The sequence below is a fragment of the Rhinatrema bivittatum genome, chromosome 1 (genome assembly GCF_901001135.1).
Source record: "Rhinatrema bivittatum chromosome 1, aRhiBiv1.1, whole genome shotgun sequence".
Classification (NCBI taxonomy): Eukaryota; Metazoa; Chordata; class Amphibia; order Gymnophiona; family Rhinatrematidae; genus Rhinatrema; species Rhinatrema bivittatum.
In genome coordinates, this window is record NC_042615.1 from 308,449,944 (window position 1) to 308,469,687 (window position 19,744).

Genomic DNA, 19,744 nt, shown 5'->3' on the forward strand with positions numbered 1-19,744 from the left:
CTCGCTCGTTTGAATAAGGTTCAGTGGCGACCAGGGGGCAGTCATTCAATTTAGTAAGCCGGGTTCGCAGTATTGGTAAGTGTCAGTGAGCTACTCCCCCATGAAGCGCAGCTGACAGGCAGCATTGTAGAGCCGAAAATCTGGTAAACCATATCCCCCCCTCTCCTTGGGACATGCTAGCATCGCATAGCTAAATCGCGTCTTCTTCCCTCTCCATAAAACATTTTGGATCGCAGCACATAATCACCTGAGGTCTACAGCCCTCAGTCAGCAAGGAATCATATGCAGAATATAGATTAACTTAGGAGCGATCACCATTTTAACTAACGCACATCGCCCAAACAGTGATAGTGGTAGGGGACCCCAAGCCTCCAGCTATGTTTGCATCTTGTCCAAAACAGTGTGCACATTAAGATCGTACAAGCACCCAAATTCCTAGGAATCCATATCCCAAGGTATTTCAGCTTATCAGAGGCCCACTTAAGAGGCCATCCCATGCGTGCTGCAGCCAGGGTTCCAAAGCTAAGGCTTCTGACTTTGCAGAATTAATTTTAAGACCCGCCACCCTCCGAAACTGGCGAAACAGATCAATAATTAAATATGCTGGTACGGGTCTGACCCACAAAAAGCAAAATATTGTCAGCGAACATTGCTAGCTTAAGGGGATGATTGCCAACACTAAGACCCCAAACCCTGTGATCACCTCTCAACCGGATGGCTAAGGGTTCAAGAGCCATGATACAGAGCAGAGGGGAAAGAGGACAGCCCTGCCGAACCCCACAGTGTAGAGCAAAAGAGGGAGTCGGAACGCCATTCACCAAGACACTAGCACTGGGATTACTATACAGCAGTTCAAGCCACTGCAAAAACGTCCCCGAGATACCATACTGACACAGCACCCAAACAAGTACTCCCACAACAAAGAGTCAAATGCCTTTTCAGCGCCTAGACTAAGTATCGCTGCCTCCTCTCCTGAGTTTTAACTAAGAGATGCGATCAGGCACTGCACGTTGCAGACTCTCTGACGGCCCCGAACAAACCCTGACTGATCCCCATGAATGAGAGACGGAAGAAGGCCACCCAGCCTCGTGACCAGGATAGCTGTGAGGAGTTTAATGTCAACATTAAGTAAGGAAATTGGCCTGTAAGAGCCCAGTTCCAGCGGATCCTTGCCCGGCTTTGGTAGGACCACTATGACCGAGTGATTCAAGTCAGCAGATAGTAAGTTAAGGCCTAGCAGTTCAATTTAAAATTTGTGAAGAGGCGACAGTAAAGAACATTTCAGGATTTTATAAAACTCAGAATCCAAACCGCCCTGACCTGTTGCCTTCCCCAATTTAAGCTTCTGTATGGCCACGTGTACCTCCTGTTCACTAATAGGAACATTAAGGGTCGTCAGTTACTCTGGAGATAAGTGTGGCCATGGGAGTTGTTGGAACAGGGCCTCAGTGGCCACCAGGTCTTGAGATTTCTCCGCATATAGCTGCTGATAGAATTCAAGAAACCTGTCAGAAATGTCCCTGTGGGCAGTACGATGGCGACCGTGCCGATCCCGAATACCCACAATTGCACTCCCATGATCTCGAGGCTGCACTAAATTGGCCAGCAGTTTACTGGCACGGTTACCATACTTATACAACTGGTATTGATAATACCTAAGGGATTTGGATGCTCGCTGGTGGAGGAGGCAGTTTAAAGTTTCCCGCTCCTGGTGAGCCTGGCCCTTAGTTTCCGGGGTCATATCAGCTACATGTCTCTGTTGTGCTTCTTTGAGAACCTTTGTGAGTCTCAGTATTTCAGCATTATGTTGTCGATTAGTCTTAGCTACGTAAGCTATAATTTCCCCTCACATGACTGCCTTCCCGGCCTCCCATAACATAGCCGCCGAGATGTCCAGGGTGGCATTAATCGTCACGTATTCCTTCCAGCAGCTCTGTAAATGGGTGTGAAATTCCTTGTTTAGGTAAAGATCTAGTCGCATGTGCCATGAGAAAGGGGGCCTCGGGCCTTGCCCACATTTCAAAAGGACCGTGACAGAAGCGTGATCTGATAAAGACATGACCCCTATATTCGACTCCTCCACTCTTGAAAACCACTTATCAGAGACCAGTAAATAGTCCAGGTGGGAATACATCTGGTGGGGAATAGAGAAAAAAGTAAAAACAAGATCTCCCGGATGCAAGACACGCCACACATCCATGAGTTGCAATTTAATACATAAAAAATTTACCCCCAGGTGCTGGTTATTGACGGTGGTAGGCTTGGGTGGTTTGCAATCTAGTTGTTTATTAGCCTCCTCATTAAAATCACCTCCAATCACCAGAACATGATCAGAAAAATCAACCAATAAGCCCACCAAATGAGAAAAAAATTCTTGGGAATAAATATTAGGAACGAAAACACCTTTTGTTGGTAGAGAACCCCGGCTGCAGTTACATAGCGACCTTCTTTATCATGACAAGTTCTAGTGATTTGGAATGGCAATTGTTTGTGAAAAAGTAGAGCCACACCCCATTTACGGGCCATGTAAGAAGAGAAAAGACATTGTCCCACCCACTCTTTTTTGAGTTTTTGATGCTCGGCATCACACAAATGGGTATCCTGGAAAAAAACAACTTGTGAGTGCATGCGGTTAAATTGAGCTAACAATTTTTCCTCTTAACAGGGGAATGGATGCCATCTACATTCAACGTAGTCACTCTAACCTTTGTCATTCCATCCAATAGCGCATAGTATTACTTGCTCATCCCTTAAACAGGGCTTGGAACCCATACAGTGCTTAGTTTTGCAGCCTCCCAGCCTAAGCCACAAGAATATGTTTCAGTATTCTTCATGACCCATAGTCCCTTGTCTCAGTGGCTTCCTTTCAATCCCTTCCCCCCCCCCCCCCCTTGTTCTCCTTATCCCCTGACCACATAAACCCCTTTCATACACCACAGCCGTATCCACACACACCACCCAAACCACTCTCACTCGCTCCAAGAGGCTCAGAGCCATCCCTCCCCCCCCCCCCAGCATGTGTCTTGGCGGGTGAAGAGAGGCTCCCCTCCGCCCCCCCAACCCACCCATCAACCCCCCACAGATGGCAGCAATACGATATCGTGCAACATTCCAAGATATGTCAATAACACATTTAAGCCTTATTTACTCTGAATCCTGAGAGTCTCAAAACTGTAGAACACCATGCCGATATGGGAAGCAAAGGATCGCATACCCCCTCGTAACAGCCTACAAACGTGTAGGTGTGGGGTAAATTCCAAGACCCAGTATGTGATGAAAGAACAGAACTGGCAACATATAATATCCTTGCAGCTGAGTCTGAAAAGGCAAAATCAGCATTTAGGCTCCTCTCACTCTCCGCCTGTGCATGGCAGTGTGGCGATGAAACCCTCCGCCTCCTCTTTAGAGGTAAAGAAGAGAACCTTGTTATCGTGAAAGACATGCAGCTTGGCTGGGTAGATTAGGCCAAACTTAATATCTTGCTTGTGTAACTCAGTACAGGCCGGTGACGTAGATTTCCGCTGTGCTGTTGTGCTAGCCGAAAGGTCGTTGAATAGGAGAATCTTGTGACCTTGGTACTCCAAGACTACCTGAAGGCCCTCATTATTTTGGTTTTATGAGTCCAGTTTAGTATTTTTGCCAACACAAGATGCAGCCTCGTGGCTCCCTCATGCATCACCCCGACGCAGTGCGCCCGCTCATATATCAGAGGGTCTGTAGAAAATTGCAGGCCCATCTGCGCGGATAACTATTTCCCCACCAAAGTGAGAAGCTCACCCTCCTTTACTGATTCGGGCAGGCCAATGATCCTGATGTTATTCAGCCGGCCCCGGTCCTCCAAATCTTCGATCTTTGCCAGGAGCTCCCGCTGGGTGACCTGAATAGCAGCCACGTGGCATTCCGACTCTGCTAGCCGGTCGCCATGGTCAGACAGGACATGCTCCGCCCCATCCAGCCTTTTAGTTTTGCCCTCCAAGGCCGATTTGATGTCCTACATAGATGCTTGTAATTTGGTGAGCTGAAGATCCAAGGCCGCAGTGATGCTCTGAGAGATCTGGAGCAAAGCATCTGCTGAAAGAGAATCCAGTACCTTCGCACCAGCGGGAGCCTCCGCCATCGTGTTGGTGGTGGTGGAGCGGGGACATGCCGCGAGTATGACTGGGGCCCCCGGGACAATGAGGGACCAGAACGCAAAGTGCGTGGTGCATCAGACGGGCTTTTACCAGGGTGGTTTCTTCAGTCGGGGGAGCATAACCGCGGAGCTCAGTGCCCCAGCTGTCGCAGCCCCACCAGTGCCAGAGATCCCGATGCTTTTATAGTCCTGTCCCTGGCCTCTTGGAGATTCGATGCCGAGAAGCAGACTAAATCTCGAAAAGCCTACACGTCCGGGTGATTGGGGAGGGAGAAATGGTCAAATAACAGTGTCCTTTGAAATTGGGGCAGCCAGACTCCTTCTTAAGTCTCTCAACTACAGGTCCGCTCTATTGATTAATACAGGAAACTTACTGGGGCGGCCGCCATCTTGGCCATGTGATATGTGCTCCGTTCAGCTCCGCCTGCGACCTTATGCCACCTTCAGTGCATCAAAAGGCCCCCGGTGTTGGCACAGATCTTATAAGGGGCCTCCCAGGTTGAATCCCCACAGCTTCGCCAGCCAAATCTTGCCGTGAGTTAGGGGTAGATCGGCAGGCTGGCCGCCATCTTGGGCATGTTGTGCCGCGCTCTTTCCCTCGCTGCAGCCACCACCACTGTTCGCCACTCGTGGGACACTGAAGGAACTTCACCAGAGGCCCAAACCTGTCAGAAGCCCTCCCAAGGGAAAAAAACTAAAAATCGCCGCTACTGCATGGGGCTGGTTGGGGGAGTTTAGAGGGGGGCCACGGAGCTCAAGTTCCAGCCGTCCTTGCCGGTGATGTCATCACCGGAAGTCTGTATATGAGTTTTTAATCATTGGATATTCCATTCATCAGCTGTTTTGAAATAATCTGTTCTTTTTATTAGTATGGATTTACTGCTATTGATTTTACATTACTTTCTTTATTTTATGAGGACTGGTGATGTTTCTCTCTTTACTTTCTTGCCCTGCATACAGAGACTCTGGCTTGTTGCAGTTTCCAGTTCAGTTTTTGTCTGCATGCTTCTAGTTATGCTTTTATGGTCTCTTTATTCTTTGTTAGGGGAGGGGTCAGCACATACCCTGCTGGATAGGGCTCTATAGCAGCCTGGCTTGTTCCATTTTCCTAATAGGAGTAGTACTGGTGTTTTAAGGCCTGGTGCAATATTTCAGTGTTGCCTTTTCTTACATAAGGTGGTTACTGTTTGAGTGCTGGAAGTTGGTGCTATTCTGGTATGGGAGGTTTATTATTTATCTAATTTATGTTCAGAGAGAGTACACTTATTTTTTCCCTTGTATCATTCTTAACAATAAAAGTAATACAGGACCTTTTTTTATTTTTTTATTTCTGCCGTAGTTTTCAATGAGCAGTGTGTCACGCATGTCAGCGTTGTCCGTCAGGTGTGTCATGATGAGAAGAAAGTTGAGAATTACTGGCTTGGTCAATATATTTTTTTCCTGGCCATCTTTCTGCTGTTAGGTGTTTTTTTGGTACTTGTTGAAAGAAACGAGAAAGACCCATCAAGGTCCTTACTTTTTCCTTAGCTGTCCTGCAAATAAAATCAGATTGTGTCTTTTTCTGTGAAAATTGTCTTCCATCTCTGCACTCAGACTCCTTATTTGTAGTCCTGTTTGCTTGCTACCTTGTTGCTTTGAAATATGAGGGGTATTATCTTATTCTTTCAGACTACATTATGTATTTGTGTATCTCTTAAGTTGTTACCAATCAAGCGCCCCTGAAATGCACTTATTATTCTGTTTGCAGATGTCCAAAATTTGACCTAAATTACTTAACGCTTCTCTTTCTAGTACAAAGTACTATTTTCTCCAGTAAATGGCAAGTAATTCTGCCTAATCAGTTTGCCAACAATCTGCAATTGATCTACTAATTATTTTAATTTTTAAGCAGGGTTAATTTTACATTTATTTGTATGGGAGTCACAAACGTACTTCTATTATGCACAATTTTCCCCTACCCCCTAAATGTTACAGTAGTCTATATACCAAGTTTTGAGTTGGGCTGGGTGAGAGTTGGGATGGGAGAAACAAACGCTTCCACGAAGTAATCCAACTTCTATTTTATAAACTTCAAATACTCACTTCCCCACAAAAGGCATTCTGCCTTACAGCATAATCACACTCCTCTCAGCAAACAGAATACCTGTTAGTTTAGGGTGGCAAAAAGTACCCAGTTCTCAGCAGCAGAAGTTCCCTCAAGAAAGACTGAGGTCCCTCCAACTCCTGCTTTCCTATTTATCTGTATTTCAAAACAATTGCACTAATTACAAATGACTTAAATGACAATAGGAAGCAGCTATTCAGAATATCCCCTCTGCTATGCCGATTTTCTATCATACCCTCTCTCTGTCAAAATACTTTGTTAACACTCTTTCAAACAAAGCAATCCTCACTTTCCCAAGGCATGCTTCTGTTTTATAAAATTCCCTCACTTCCCTGCACCAATCTAGCTTAATCACACTCCCCTCAGCAAACAGAATACCTGGGAGTTTAGAGAAAACCCAGCACTAAATACAGAGGCCTATTCTCCCAGTTTTCACAGCACACAACACAGATCTCATGAATAGAGATGTGACCAGGAAGCCCAGTTAAGTTTCAGGTTGTTATGTTGGCTCTATTAAAAAAAATATCTGAACCTACTAAGATTCCTGATTTCTCTAGGATGGGCACTGCTATTAGAAATCTGTGCATCAGAAGGAAATAAATGGACTTGGTGTGCAGCAAGGTGAGAGTGCCTCCACAGGTTCTCGCATCTCTGCTGCATTGGCCGCCACACTTCAGTAGATAATAGTAGTCCTATTTTCTCACCGTTGTATCTAGAACATGACTTTATCCTGGCCCAACCGTTAAAGATCCCATCATTCCATCTGTCACCTTTTCTTGGCTAAGGATTCCATGCACTGCATTTAGAGCATGGCTGATAAGGGTGCCAGCTGCCAATTCATAAAGTTCAGCCCATTCCTCAGGATTCCTCTGTGTGTGCGCGCACTTGTGGTGTATTTGCAAAAAGATTAGTATGTCTCTTTCTCTTCCCCTTTCTCTGTCTGTCTTCTGTTTTTCTTAGTTAGATCGATTCAAAGAACCACCTGCATATGGACCCATGTGTGATATTTTGTGGTCGGACCCCCTGGAAGACTTTGGAAATGAGAAGACTCAGGAGCATTTCACTCACAATACAGTTAGGGGATGTTCATACTTCTACAGGTGAGTGAAATTCTTTCGTATAATGATTTTCTTGATTGAAAACTTTACCAAAACTTCCTCCGATATTTAGCTTTGTGTTCAAGTTCAAACCAGGCGTAGTTTTTCTAACAATGCAATATTATTTTAACGTGCTTTTGCATGCCATCCCTTTTTCTAGAAAAAATGCAAAGGGATTATTTCACATTGAAATAGTCAAAATTAATTTAGGTTTTTTTGCAAATGTGTGCCCGTGTTCTACTGGTTTTAGAAACAGACTGCAGAAATATGTTTAAAATATTGGTCTTTTATAAGACAAATTTGGCTGGATCGTAATTCACATCTTGACGAAGAATACATGAAAAGATATTGAAGCCACTTTCTTACTGTCCGCTATCATTGTATTTTCCCTTATAGCAGCAGACCACAGTAAGTGAAAAGGCCGAAAACTCTTATTTATTTATTTTGTTTATTTATATACCACCAACATCAAGGCTCTAAACATTATTATTAATAATAAATCTCCAAAGGAGAATGGAAATGTTTAGTATCTGTTCTAATACATTTGACCTTAACCTGTTATTTCTACAGCTAGAATTCAGAGTATTTCATTCAGACTTTGCAGTCTTTAAGCTTGTAGAGCCCCATATTCAAAAACCCACCAAGCAGGTAAGATCCCCAATTATCTTTATTTGGATATTGAGCAGAACTTATTTGGATAGGTGCTCCACTGAATATCCAGATAACTTTAGACCAGCTGTTTATGCAAACCAAACTATCTGCACAAATTGAGCAGGATAGTGGTCAATATGACACTATCAGGCTAAATATGTTAACTCGCTCTCTCCGGCCTCCATCCCCACCCTCTTTCCGTCTGGGTAATTTTGTCCCCAGATAGAGTTTGTGCAGACAGAATTACCCTGACAAAGGTGATATTTTTAAGGGACCAGCTTTATACCCATAAAAGCCGATCTTTGAATAGGGCTCTCTTAATTACTAAGTCTTTGGAGCATGCAGTTTTGTAATAGTTATAGTGAAATCTTTACCATTCTTTGTAACACCAGTGGATGCCGTACACACCGTTTGTAAGCTATAAAGTTTATTCTCTTGATGGTGTACTACAATAAAATCTTAATCGGCACCTGCACTTACAGAGTTGACCTCAAAAGATGTGCATGCGTAGGCTGACCTGGGAGGTGCCCAGAATGCCAAGAATGTTAAACTGTGCTCGTGAGGCTTTGATTTTATATCAGAAAAGAAAGCCATGCAAGTGCTTGATACATGTGCTTTACTGCAGCGGCAGGTTCTTCCTAGATTTAAAGAAAATGTGTGGGGGAATTTTGTTTAATGACATATTATGATCATGCCACTAATGTATCACAGGGTCTCTACTTCTGGTACCAAATTGCACTCTTGAAAGATTGGATAAAGCTGGCATTATGGAACACCTTATGTCAAGATGAAGCTAATTAATTTTCACTTTCTGTTTAAGTGTACCCACCCACCGCCACCCAGTGTACCCAGCACTACCTGTACCACACATTAAGTACTTAATTACATATGTTATTGCAATTGCATGAGAATAAATATGGTCTTTACTCAATCATTATCATGGAGTACTTAAAAAACAAACCAAAAAAAAAAAAAAGAGAGAGAGAGAGAAGCAGGGGAGGTGACCCAGGAGTTCAGACATAATGGATACAAAAAGTTGAAAAGTATACGTGCCATGCCTGATGATAAATCTGTTTGTGCTTAATGTACCACAATGAAGATTAGATTAGATTTTAGATTTATAGGCCATCTTTTCCTAAGGAACTCAAAGCAGTTTACAAGCATAATAATTATACTTAACAAAACAATTTGAAACATCATAGCAAATATTATATAACTTACAAGATACAAGCAATAAAAACACTTCAAAAATATATAAACGATAACAGCCAAACCCCACAATACAACAGTTTTCAATCCCATTAAAGAACTCTGCCATCCACAACTCCCCACCCACAATTATTTAAACCTCCCAGTTCTTTGGATTAGCGTACACCTTCCCTTCTGCCCAAAAGAGTGGGGGGGGGGGGGGGGGAAACATCACTGAGGCCTCTCCTCTCTCCTGGCACGGCTAAACTGAGAATTAAAAAAAGCGGCATCGCACAGCAGATTCCGACCTCACTATTTCAAGAAAACAAAGATGACAAAATCTTGCTAAAATTTAAGGAAGAATGTGATCCTACTTGGGAAGAGGTATAACATCTGTGACCTTTTCAAGAACGGCAAAAGTGCAGTGTTAGTTTCAGCCAGCCCCCAGTCCTTTGCACTGCTTTCTTATGCTTGGTACTATGCACATTGTTTAGTTGCTCAAATGCATGCAAGACTTTTAGGAGTGGAGAAAGCTGACATTCCAGGAAACTACAACATGGGGGAGTTTATTGGTAACTGGGAGTTTGCACCTGCGGCCTCTGCAGGTACTTATCTATCTGAGGGCCTCACCAGGTAAGGGAGTTTCCCTTGGAAAATAAGATTGCAAGCTTGAAAGCACCACAGGCAGCATCGAAATTGCCCTCCTCATAAGTATATGTTCAGATAGGGGAAGAGCAATTTTCGAGCCATTTCTGCGGGTAAAATAGCATTTTACCCTTGGAAATGGGCTTTTGGAAAAACCCAACTCTCTTTGCGAATAAAAGTAGTTACTTTGTTCTACAGCATGTATACTTTTACCCGCATGCTATGAAGGCTTTCCCATGCATGGGGTTAGATTGGAGGAGGCAACATCGTGTGTAGTTTTGGATAGGCAAAAATATGTGGGTTGTTTTGCCTGGAAAAAATACCTGCATGAAAATTGGGCACTAATCTCTGCAGTTACTTTTTCCTACAGCACTAATCAAAATAGCCGTGTTTATTAGAGCAAGCCTTGTGGCTAGAAAAATTACCTGGTGTTTGTACCAGGGTAGGTAGTTTAATTGTTGCCCCTGTAGAATTTAGCTATATGTTGTGGGAAATATAGTTCGGCAAATCATGTCATGATTGGAATTGTAACCTTCAGGAATGCATTTCTTACGCTGCAAACAATTCTGTGCCACCTCCCTTAGTGGGTCGTTTTTCAGCTGGACAGAGAGCTGGAGTATAGTCCCAGAAAAAGCCTCTTCCGCCAACGTCAGTCAAACCAGAGTGTCAAGCTCAGCACCAGCAAATGTTTTCCACCCAAATGCTGATCCTTAAATAGCCTTTGATTGCCAAGTTCAGTCCTGATAAATTCTGCCTCTCTGATGCGGATCCTTCAGCAGGACCCAGGGCACCAACCCAGATTTACAATTTTACATGGTCACTTCTGGTCTTCCATCATTGTGAGGTGAGGTGTGTATAGATGTTGCCTCTTTGGGTGAGGGAAACATCTCTGTAGCACTCAGTACTCGGAATAGGGGTACAATCCCAAATACCTCTGGAGCTCAGCACTTGTTTCACTCATAGAGCCAAACCTCTCTTGAACATTCCCGGCAAGGTAAAGAAACAATCTGAAATGTCTTGCTTTCTTTAGAATATATTAGCCCTTATTTCATAGCACACGGGTTGGCCAGAAGTAATTGACAAAATACAGGCAGAAAACAAGATTCTTCCTGGCTTCCTAGTTGTTTGGTTTCATGCTTCGTTCATAATGCAAGCGTCTTTCTGCTCTGAAGTCCTCATCGTCTGCTTTGGGATTGCTCCTTTCTTAGCGTGTTTGTTCCTTCTTGCTTCGTTCGTGGGTTACTTCTTTCTTCATTCCCTTATGTTCATTTTGATTTCTCTCTGATATTTATAGATAATCCTTTATCAGCCATTCCCTGTAGTGCTGTGCCAACCAAGCCACAGTCAGCCTTCTCTTACCCCCGGGACACCACACCAACGCTCAGCCTCTGCGATGCCGCCAGTGCTGACACTGCCACCTTGCTCCTCCTTAGGTGCACGCGCGCACACATATTCACTTGATAAAATGCCCAAAGTGGAAAACGAGTCTGTGGCGCGCCTTGATGACATCATCTCCTTGGGGTATTTAAATGCCGACGAGACAGACTGACGCCTCAGCAACAGGTCCTCCTGTTTCTAGCTGGGGTTCATTGCTATCTTCCTTCCCGCCTTGCCTTCGTTAACTGCCTTTGCCTTGTTCGTTTTTTTTGCCTTGCTCTTCATCTTGTTCCAGTTCTTTCTGTGTTCCTCTGCCTCTCTCTTGTCATGTCTCCTGTCCCTGTCCTGCCTGTCTGGTCCCAACTGTCCTCCTTCCTTGTTCTGCTCCCGTTGCCGACTTGGATTGCTTGCCTGGACACCGTCTCTGCTTGACCGCTGCCTGCCTTGCCCCTCTGCCTGGATACCAACACTGCTTTACCTCGGTCTGCCCTGACCTCTGGACCACTCACCTAGCTGCGGACATTCTTCTGAGTCCTGCCGGCCTCAGAAACGAAAAGCTCAACCCACAGGGAAGGAGGCGGGTATAGATGAAGCCTTTCATAGTCCCAGCCAGTAGCATATCTGCTTGCTGCCATGGCGGTCCCGACCCATGGCTTGTGCTGGGTTAGCATTAACTCTGTCGCAGCCCAAGGAATCGCACTCCATGACATTCCCATTAGGCCTCCCCTCTTGCTTCTGTGATGTCCTTTATATATTTTCCCAATAATATTCCATAAATTAGCAACTGTGTTGTAATACAGGAAAAGAACAGTACCCAAGACAGCACATAAAAATCTAAAGCAAGAGCATTGTCAGGAATGAGAGCTCACTGTCACCAAAGGTACTTCAGAGCCGTGCAAATTATTTGTACTGCATATTGTAGGTCAGGCTTGGCCCTGCTGTTCCATTTCTGCCAATTTAGTTAAAGTTTTCTTAACCCTCTCCTTCAAGGTTATGTGTACAAGTTCTCGCGTGTCACGAAGGGAAGCAGCGATGATGATAAAAGGAACATTTCAGTGTAAAATAGATTTTTAAACAAAATCTAAATAAAACTCCTTAAGTGTATCAGTTTGCATGACTAAAGCCTGTTTTGGAGTAGGCTGGGGATGCCGCAGAGACAATGTCTGTATTCCCCCAGTTGCTTGCATATGAATCCCAGTAAAAAATAATGCGTGAGAAATAGCAAGTCTTGCATGAATTTAGGGGCACTTTAGTATATCAATTCCTATGTGATAATCCTGAGAAAGGTGTAAAACGTATTTCAATTTTAGTTTAGTATGGATGAACTGAAAAATAAAATGCATTTCCAGCCAAACCCAAATTGCACAGTAATTAATGGTGATGCTTTCACTGTCCCCCCCAAAAAATAAAAACAACAGTTTGACCGTATAAACTGATACATTTGTTTTGGTTTTTTTTTAATTTCTTTAGGTATTAAAAATGTATTTGCTTCCACAACATGCTTTGATCACAGGACAAGCAGAGAACTCCTGTCTTATCCTGAGTCACTATCCCACTCATGAATTTTATTTAAGAGGGAGGGGGGTGTGTGTCTGTGTATGGGGGGAAGAGGGTTTTGCATGAAACTGTCCCAAGAGTTTTTGAAAATGTTAAGACACTCTCACTTATGATCAGCTTTTGAGGGACGGGACTTGTACATTAGAGTGGTATATAAATGCTGAAATTCCATCTAAACAAACTATACAGATATTTAATGTTCAGACACTGACAGCTTTTGAAATGGATTTTTCAAGAGAACAGAAAGAAACAGAGCAACAAATGTAGCAAAGAGAGAAAATTAAAGTAGCAGCACGGTAGATAGGAAAAATAAGTAGGATGTGTAGACTGGATGTCTGCATAAGGCAGGAAGGATGTTTCATATAGTTGTATTGAACATTTGTGGCAATGTAGTCTGCCGGAAGTGTGAACACCCCTCCAAGACCAGAGTGGCCTGTATTCTGGCAAGGTGAGTCTGATGGCTTCCAACTGGCACAGTAGCAGAACGTCTTCTGCCTGCAATGACCACCTTCCCCTTGGGTTGCTCCCTCAGATGCTGGTGGCCAGTAATGCCTAGATAGTAGGTCCCGAGCAAGGATTGAGCAGGAATGCAGTAAGAAGCACAAGCCAACTGGAAACAGGAAGACTGTGTTTCAGACAAATCAGCAGATCCAGAGAAGCGAAAAATATGCTGGAGTCAACACAGCGAGACGAACTCTGGGAGCTGAACTCTAACAAGGAGGCTAGAAAATGCGAGCCAAGCCCTTGCAGCCTGCTGACTGGAAGCCTGGAATATTTGTGTTCAGACAGGAAATGCGCCAGCAGGGTGTGTGTGCGCCAAGGAACTGGGAGGACTAGCCAGCTAATCCTCGAAGCCCACAGTGGCACCTGCTGGCAAGAGGTGACCTCACAACATTTTCAACAAAGGACAATATTTATTCTTGAGGGAACTTGAACTTGTAGTCTTTAATTTTCAATAACTGAGAACATTTAAAATCAAGCCAAACAAAAAGATATCAGTTCTCCTGAAGAAATAGCATGATGCTGTTGCCACCTCCAGATGAGATTCACAGTCTTCAAGACTCTTCATAAGAACATGCCATACTGGTTAGACCAAAGATTCATCAAGCCCAGCAAACTGTTTCCAGCAGTGGCCAATCCAGGTCACAAGTACCTGGCAGGATACCAAACAATAGATACTGTAGATCCCATGCTGCTAACACCAAAGGTAAGTAGTGACTTCCCCCAGATCTTTTTGATTAATAACAGCTTATGGACTTCTCCAGAAACTTGTCCAAATCTTTTATAAACCCAGCTACACTAACTGCCTTTATCACATCCTCCAGCAATAAATTCCAGAGCTTAAATGTGCGTTGAGTGAAAAAGAATTTTCTACAATTTGTTTTAAATGTGCTACTTACTAACTTAATGGAGTGGCCCCTAGTTTTTTAATGTTTTTGAAAGAGTAAATAACCAATCCATATTTAACCATTCTATTCCGATCATGATTTTATAGACCTCTGTCATATCATCCTTCAGCTGTCTATTCTCCACTTCTAGCGGCACTTCTAGCGGTCACTTCTAGCGGCAAGGATCTCGGCAAGGCTGCTCACTTTTTTGGGGCACCGATTTCAGCCAGTGTCTTGCACCGCTTTTTGATTGACCATAAACATCGTTGCAAAAATTACACCAGCAAATTACCTCCCTGAAGTTCCCTGAGGAAGGAGTCTGACACTCCGAAACACTGCCGTGTTGGAGCGTGCACTTCAGGTAGTAAGATATTTCTCCCCTGGCTGGTGGAAAACGTTAAGAGCTAACATTTGTAGTTTTCACACAGTGTTTGGTTCTTAAATTCTTACAGCAACCTATGATTATTCAAGCCCAGAGTTGCAAGGGCTTGACACCATAAGCCAATATACTACTGAGGCTATGTATGACGGTTGCCAAGTAAGTTCACATTGAGTTCTTTACATAGCTGGATCCTTTTGTATTTTTATTCTCCAAACTGAACAGCCCTAACTTCTTAAGCCTTTTCTCATAGGAGAGACATTTCATCCCCTTTATTATTTTAGTGGCCCTTCTCTGTACCATTTTCACTTCAAGTATATCTTTTTTGAGATGTGGCAACCTGAACTGCAGTATCACCATGGAGTATTATGACATACTCCATTCCTTTCCCAATAATTCCTAACATTCTGTTGGCTTTTTTGACTGCCACCGCACACTGAGCCAAGGATTTCAAAGTATTGTCCACAATGACACTCAGATCCTTTTCCTGGGTGGTAGCTCCTAATATGGAACCTAACATCGTGTAACCACAGCAAGGGTTATTTTTCCCCATGTGCTTCACTTTGAACTTGTCCACATTAGATTTCATCTGCCATTTGGATGCAGAGTCTTGCAAAGACCTCCTGCGTTTTCTTACAATCCACGTGTGATGTAATAACTCAAAATAATTTGTGTCAGTTGCAAATTTGATCACCTCACTCATCGTACCCTTATCCAGATCAGTTATATATATATATTGAAATGCATCAATCCCAGTGTAGATCCTTGAGGCACCCCATTATTTACCTTTTTCTCTGAGAAAACTGACCATTTAGTCCTACTCTCTGTTTTCTGTCTTTTAATCAGTTTGCAGTCCACAACAGGACATTGCCTCCTATCCCATGACTTTTTATTATTCTCAGGAGTCTCTCATGAGGAACTTTGTCAGGCATCTTCTGAATATTCAAATACACTATATCCACCAGCTAGCCATTATCCAGGTGTTTATTAACCCCTTCAAAAAAATGTAGCAGATAAACCCATGCCAGCTTTGTCCTATTAAACCATATCTTTCTATATGTTCTGTGATTTTGTTCTTTAGAAAAGTTTCTATGATTTTTCCTGGCACTGAGGTCAGACTCACTGGTCTATAGTTTCCTGGATGACCACTGGAGCCCTTTATAAAGATGGGCCACCTTCCAATCTTCAGGTACAATAAACAATTTTAATGATAGGTTGCAATGTCTCCAATTTTATTTTTTAGTTTTTCAGAACTCTGGGGTGTAAACCATCTGATCCAAGTGAATCAGCCCTATTACTTCATCCGGGTTATCTATGATTTGTTTCAGCTCTTCTGAATCATCACTGTTAAATATAATTTCTGGCATAGGTATCTCCTCAATATCCTCTTCAGTTAACATCAAAGCACCAGCACCGAGATAATGTGGAAAGCAAGAACAAGGAAACCATTCATGTGTGTTTTCAAATGCTGTATTTATTTATTTAGAGGCTTTTTATACCGATATTAATGGGTACATCATATCGGTTTACATCCAAACTGCAGATAGAAAATTACATAAAACAGGGAAGGGGGATGGGATAACAGTGACTAAAAAAGAGAAATAACTAAAGGATGGTGAAGGAAGAAAAAAACTGCGGAGAAATAACATGATAATATCATAACATGGTAACATGTATGATAATAACATGTATGTATGATAAATCACATTGCCCCTGTCTTGATAGGGGTAAGATGGCATGTATCACATTGCTTGGAACAGAGCCAATATCCAGGATCCTAGGCCTTCATCATGTTTTGTTTTTATTATGATGCACAGCTTACATTGAGCCTTCAGTTTTTATCAGCTTAATTCAATTGACAAATTCTGTGTCTCGGAAGCATTCTTTAGTTTATTGTTTTAATATATACCACCTAACATATAAATCCTAAATGGTTTACAATAAAAATAAATCCATAATAAAGACTATAATACAGACAATCAGTAAATGAACACATATAAACTAAATTAATAAAACACAACTAACTAAACTTCCATACATAGTTAAAACTAAAATAATTTAAAAGCAGTTCCTCCAGAAAAAAACGTGATTCCATTGAAATGCCTGAGGAAATACTAAGGGCCGGATTTTAAATACCCTGCGTGCATAAATCCGGCCGGATTTATGTGTGCAGGGCCCTTGCTCGCCAGCGTGCCTATTTTGCATAGGCCGCCGGCGCGCGCAAGTCCCGGGACTTCGTAAAAGGGGCGGGGAGGGGGCGTGTCCGGGGTCAGGGGCGGTTCGGGGTGGGACTGGGGGGGCGTGGCGCCGGCCCAGGGGCATGGTCAAGGCCTCCGGACCAGCCCCCGGGTCGGGTGATGGAGCACCAGCAGCCCACTGGCGCGCGCAGATTTACGCCTGCTTTCGGCAGGCGTAAATCTGCCAACAAAGGTAAGGGGGGGTTTAGATAGGGCCCGGGGGTGGGTGGGTTAGTTAGGGAAAGGGAGGGGAAGGTGCGGGGGGTGGAAAGAAAGTTCTCTCCGAGGCCGCTCCGATTTCGGAGCGGCCTCAGAGGGAACAGGCAGCGCGCGCCGGGTTCGGTGCATGCAAGTTGCACAAATGTGCACCCTCTTGTGTGCGCCGACCCCGGATTTTATAAGATACGCGCAGCTACGCGCGTATCTTATAAAATCCAACGTACTTTTGTTCGCGCTCGCACAATTTTATAAAATCCGCCCAAAGGTTTTAGCATATTTTTTAAATTCTAAATAATTTGACTCGAGGCAAATATCTAAAGGTAAGGTATTCCAACATTACCAAAGCGAATAATGCATATACAACACATTGCCAAGGCAAGCTTTTCCTTTGGCAAACTCCAGCATTTTCTGTGCAATTAGAAAGAAGTGAGACAGGGAAGACCACATCTTAGATTCAAGAACACCCACAAGTAGAACCTTAAAATATGAAAGGTAGACTTCAACAGCCGGCAGGGCATAACCTTAGATAAGGTCAGATGGAGACAGCTCTTTCACTTAGCTGGGCCCTCCAAAGCTTGAAAAACAAAGCAAATACAAAGTATTTCATCATCTGTGACCTCGTTTGTGGTCAAGGTTTAGTCTTGTATCACATCAATGGAGGCATAAACTTTAGTCAAAGGCAATGGCTGAAAACTCTTACGTTATCTGCGGGAGACTCTTTTATAGCGGTAATGTTCAGTATTGCATGTCTGCTGTGCCTCACTGGGTGGCACAAAGTCATTTCTGTTTTCAGTTGTTGCCATTTTCCTAGTGAAAAAAAACCTGTAAAAACTGTTACATGTTTTTATCATTCTGTTAGTTTAGCTTGTGTTCAGTGTTTCTGAAATCCTCCTTTTTTAGACTCTATTCTGAAACCAATAAATACTCTAAGATGAAGGGCAAGTGTTGATCTTTTTTTTGGCTGCATTTTGCCTTGCTCAGTTATTCAGGCTAAAACGCTCCTCCTATGGTAGGGGAGCCTTTTGATTTAAACTGCAGTTTTAGAAGGGAAAACGTCCATCCCTGGCTCTGACATGCCTTGCTCAGGTGTTTGCTCAGTTGCAGACCAGCTTCCAAGTCTTTTCTGAAACAGTGAGAAGAAATGAATGCACAGAATGACTCATAGCGCACACAAAATTCACAGCCTCATCTAGCCTAACAGAGTGTGTTTCATGGCCCCAAGGGATAGGCCCAGAACAGCTGTCTACATTAAACCCCAGATTTTAAGACCATCAGTGCTACAGTCTCAGATTTGCAGAAATTAAATAATTTCCCTTCCTATGAAATCTTATAAAGAAAGTTTTCCACATTTATTTTCAACAAACCGTTAAATCACTATTAAATTTAATTAAGGAAACACATAGCTTCATGGCTGAGTTTTAAGCCAAATATTTTTTTCTTTCATTTGCTATTCAAAACACAGGAAATTGAGGCAAGTATTGCCAAGCCAAAAAAATGAATGATGTACTCTGCAATGTGTTAGCTTTAATTTAGTGTAATACATATTTTCTTCCAGCTAGTTTATAGCTTTGCATTTTAAACTGCAGTTGTGCTCATAAGTTTACACACCCCTGGCAGAATTTGTAAGATGTGTAACATTTTAAGAAAACATGAGTGATCAGACAAAACATGTCTGTTATTTTTAATGTGTGTCAGATCAAACTATTATGCATCATAGAATAGCACAATCATTAAACAAACCATAGCAATAAGAGAAATAATAAAATGGTCCTGTTCAAAAGTTTGCATATCCTTCGTTCTTAATATCATGTATTGCCCCCTTTTGCATCAGTGATGGCTTGCAGACTTTTATGATAGTTGTGAATGAGGCTCTTTATTTTCTCATGTGGTAAAGCTGCCCATTTGTCTTGGCAAAACAGCCTCCAGATCCTGTAAACTCTTTGGTTGTCTAGCATGAACTGCATGTTTGAGTTCTCCCCAAAGTCGCTCAATGATGTTGAGGTTAGGAGACTGTGATGACCACTCCAAAACCTTCACTTTCTTTTGTTGCAGATACTGAAGGGTCGACTTGGCTTTATGTTTTGGCTCATTGTCATGTTGGAAAGTCCAAGTGCACCCAGGGCCAGTGAATCCTGTTAGGTGAACTAGACAGTCACCTACCATTAGGGGGCGGTGAAGAGCAGCCAGGTGGGGCTGCGAGCGGAGCCTATCCCTCTCGCAGACGAGAGGAGAAGAGACTCGGAGGGCCGCTAGCAGTGCCCATCCTGCTTGCGGCCCAGAGAAGGAAAGAATTGACTGGATGCCAGCAGTGCCCTTCCTGCTTACAGCTGAGAAAAGAAGACACTCGGTGGGCCACAAGCAGCGTCTCAATGAAAGAGGTTGGGACCAGGGCTGGGACCGGGGGAGGCGGGCGCAAGGCAGAAGGTTTGCCTAAGGTGCCTAATACCCTTGCACCAGTCCTGAGTGCGCCCCATGCGCAGCTTCCTGGCTGATGAATACAGATTCTCCTCCAATATTTTCTGATAAGATGCCTTCATCCTGCCATCAATTTTGACTAAATTCCCTGTACTGCTGTAGCTTACCAACTCCCCCCCCAAAAGTGCAGAGCTCTACCTCCATGCTTCACGGTAGGGATGGTAGCTGCTCTTCATAGTGTTTATGGTTGTGACCATAAAATTCTGTCTTGTTCTCATCAAATTTTGTTCAAGAAATTTTTGAGGCTTCTCTTGGTGCTGTTTGGGGTATTGTAAGCGGGCTGTTTTGTAGTGAT

At 43.3% G+C, this 19,744-nt stretch overlaps 1 protein-coding gene across 5 annotated transcripts in view; it reads left to right on the plus strand.

Moving 5' to 3' along the window:
* PPP3CA (protein phosphatase 3 catalytic subunit alpha) overlaps positions 1 to 19,744 on the plus strand; it is a 728,982-nt gene that overhangs the window by 538,683 nt on the left and 170,555 nt on the right. For all 5 annotated transcript variants that reach the window (XM_029597060.1, XM_029597061.1, XM_029597063.1 and 2 more), the window contains exon 6: positions 7,197 to 7,336. In XM_029597060.1, coding sequence (XP_029452920.1) covers positions 7,197 to 7,336 — 140 coding nt within the window. The remainder of the gene's footprint in view (positions 1 to 7,196; positions 7,337 to 19,744) is intronic.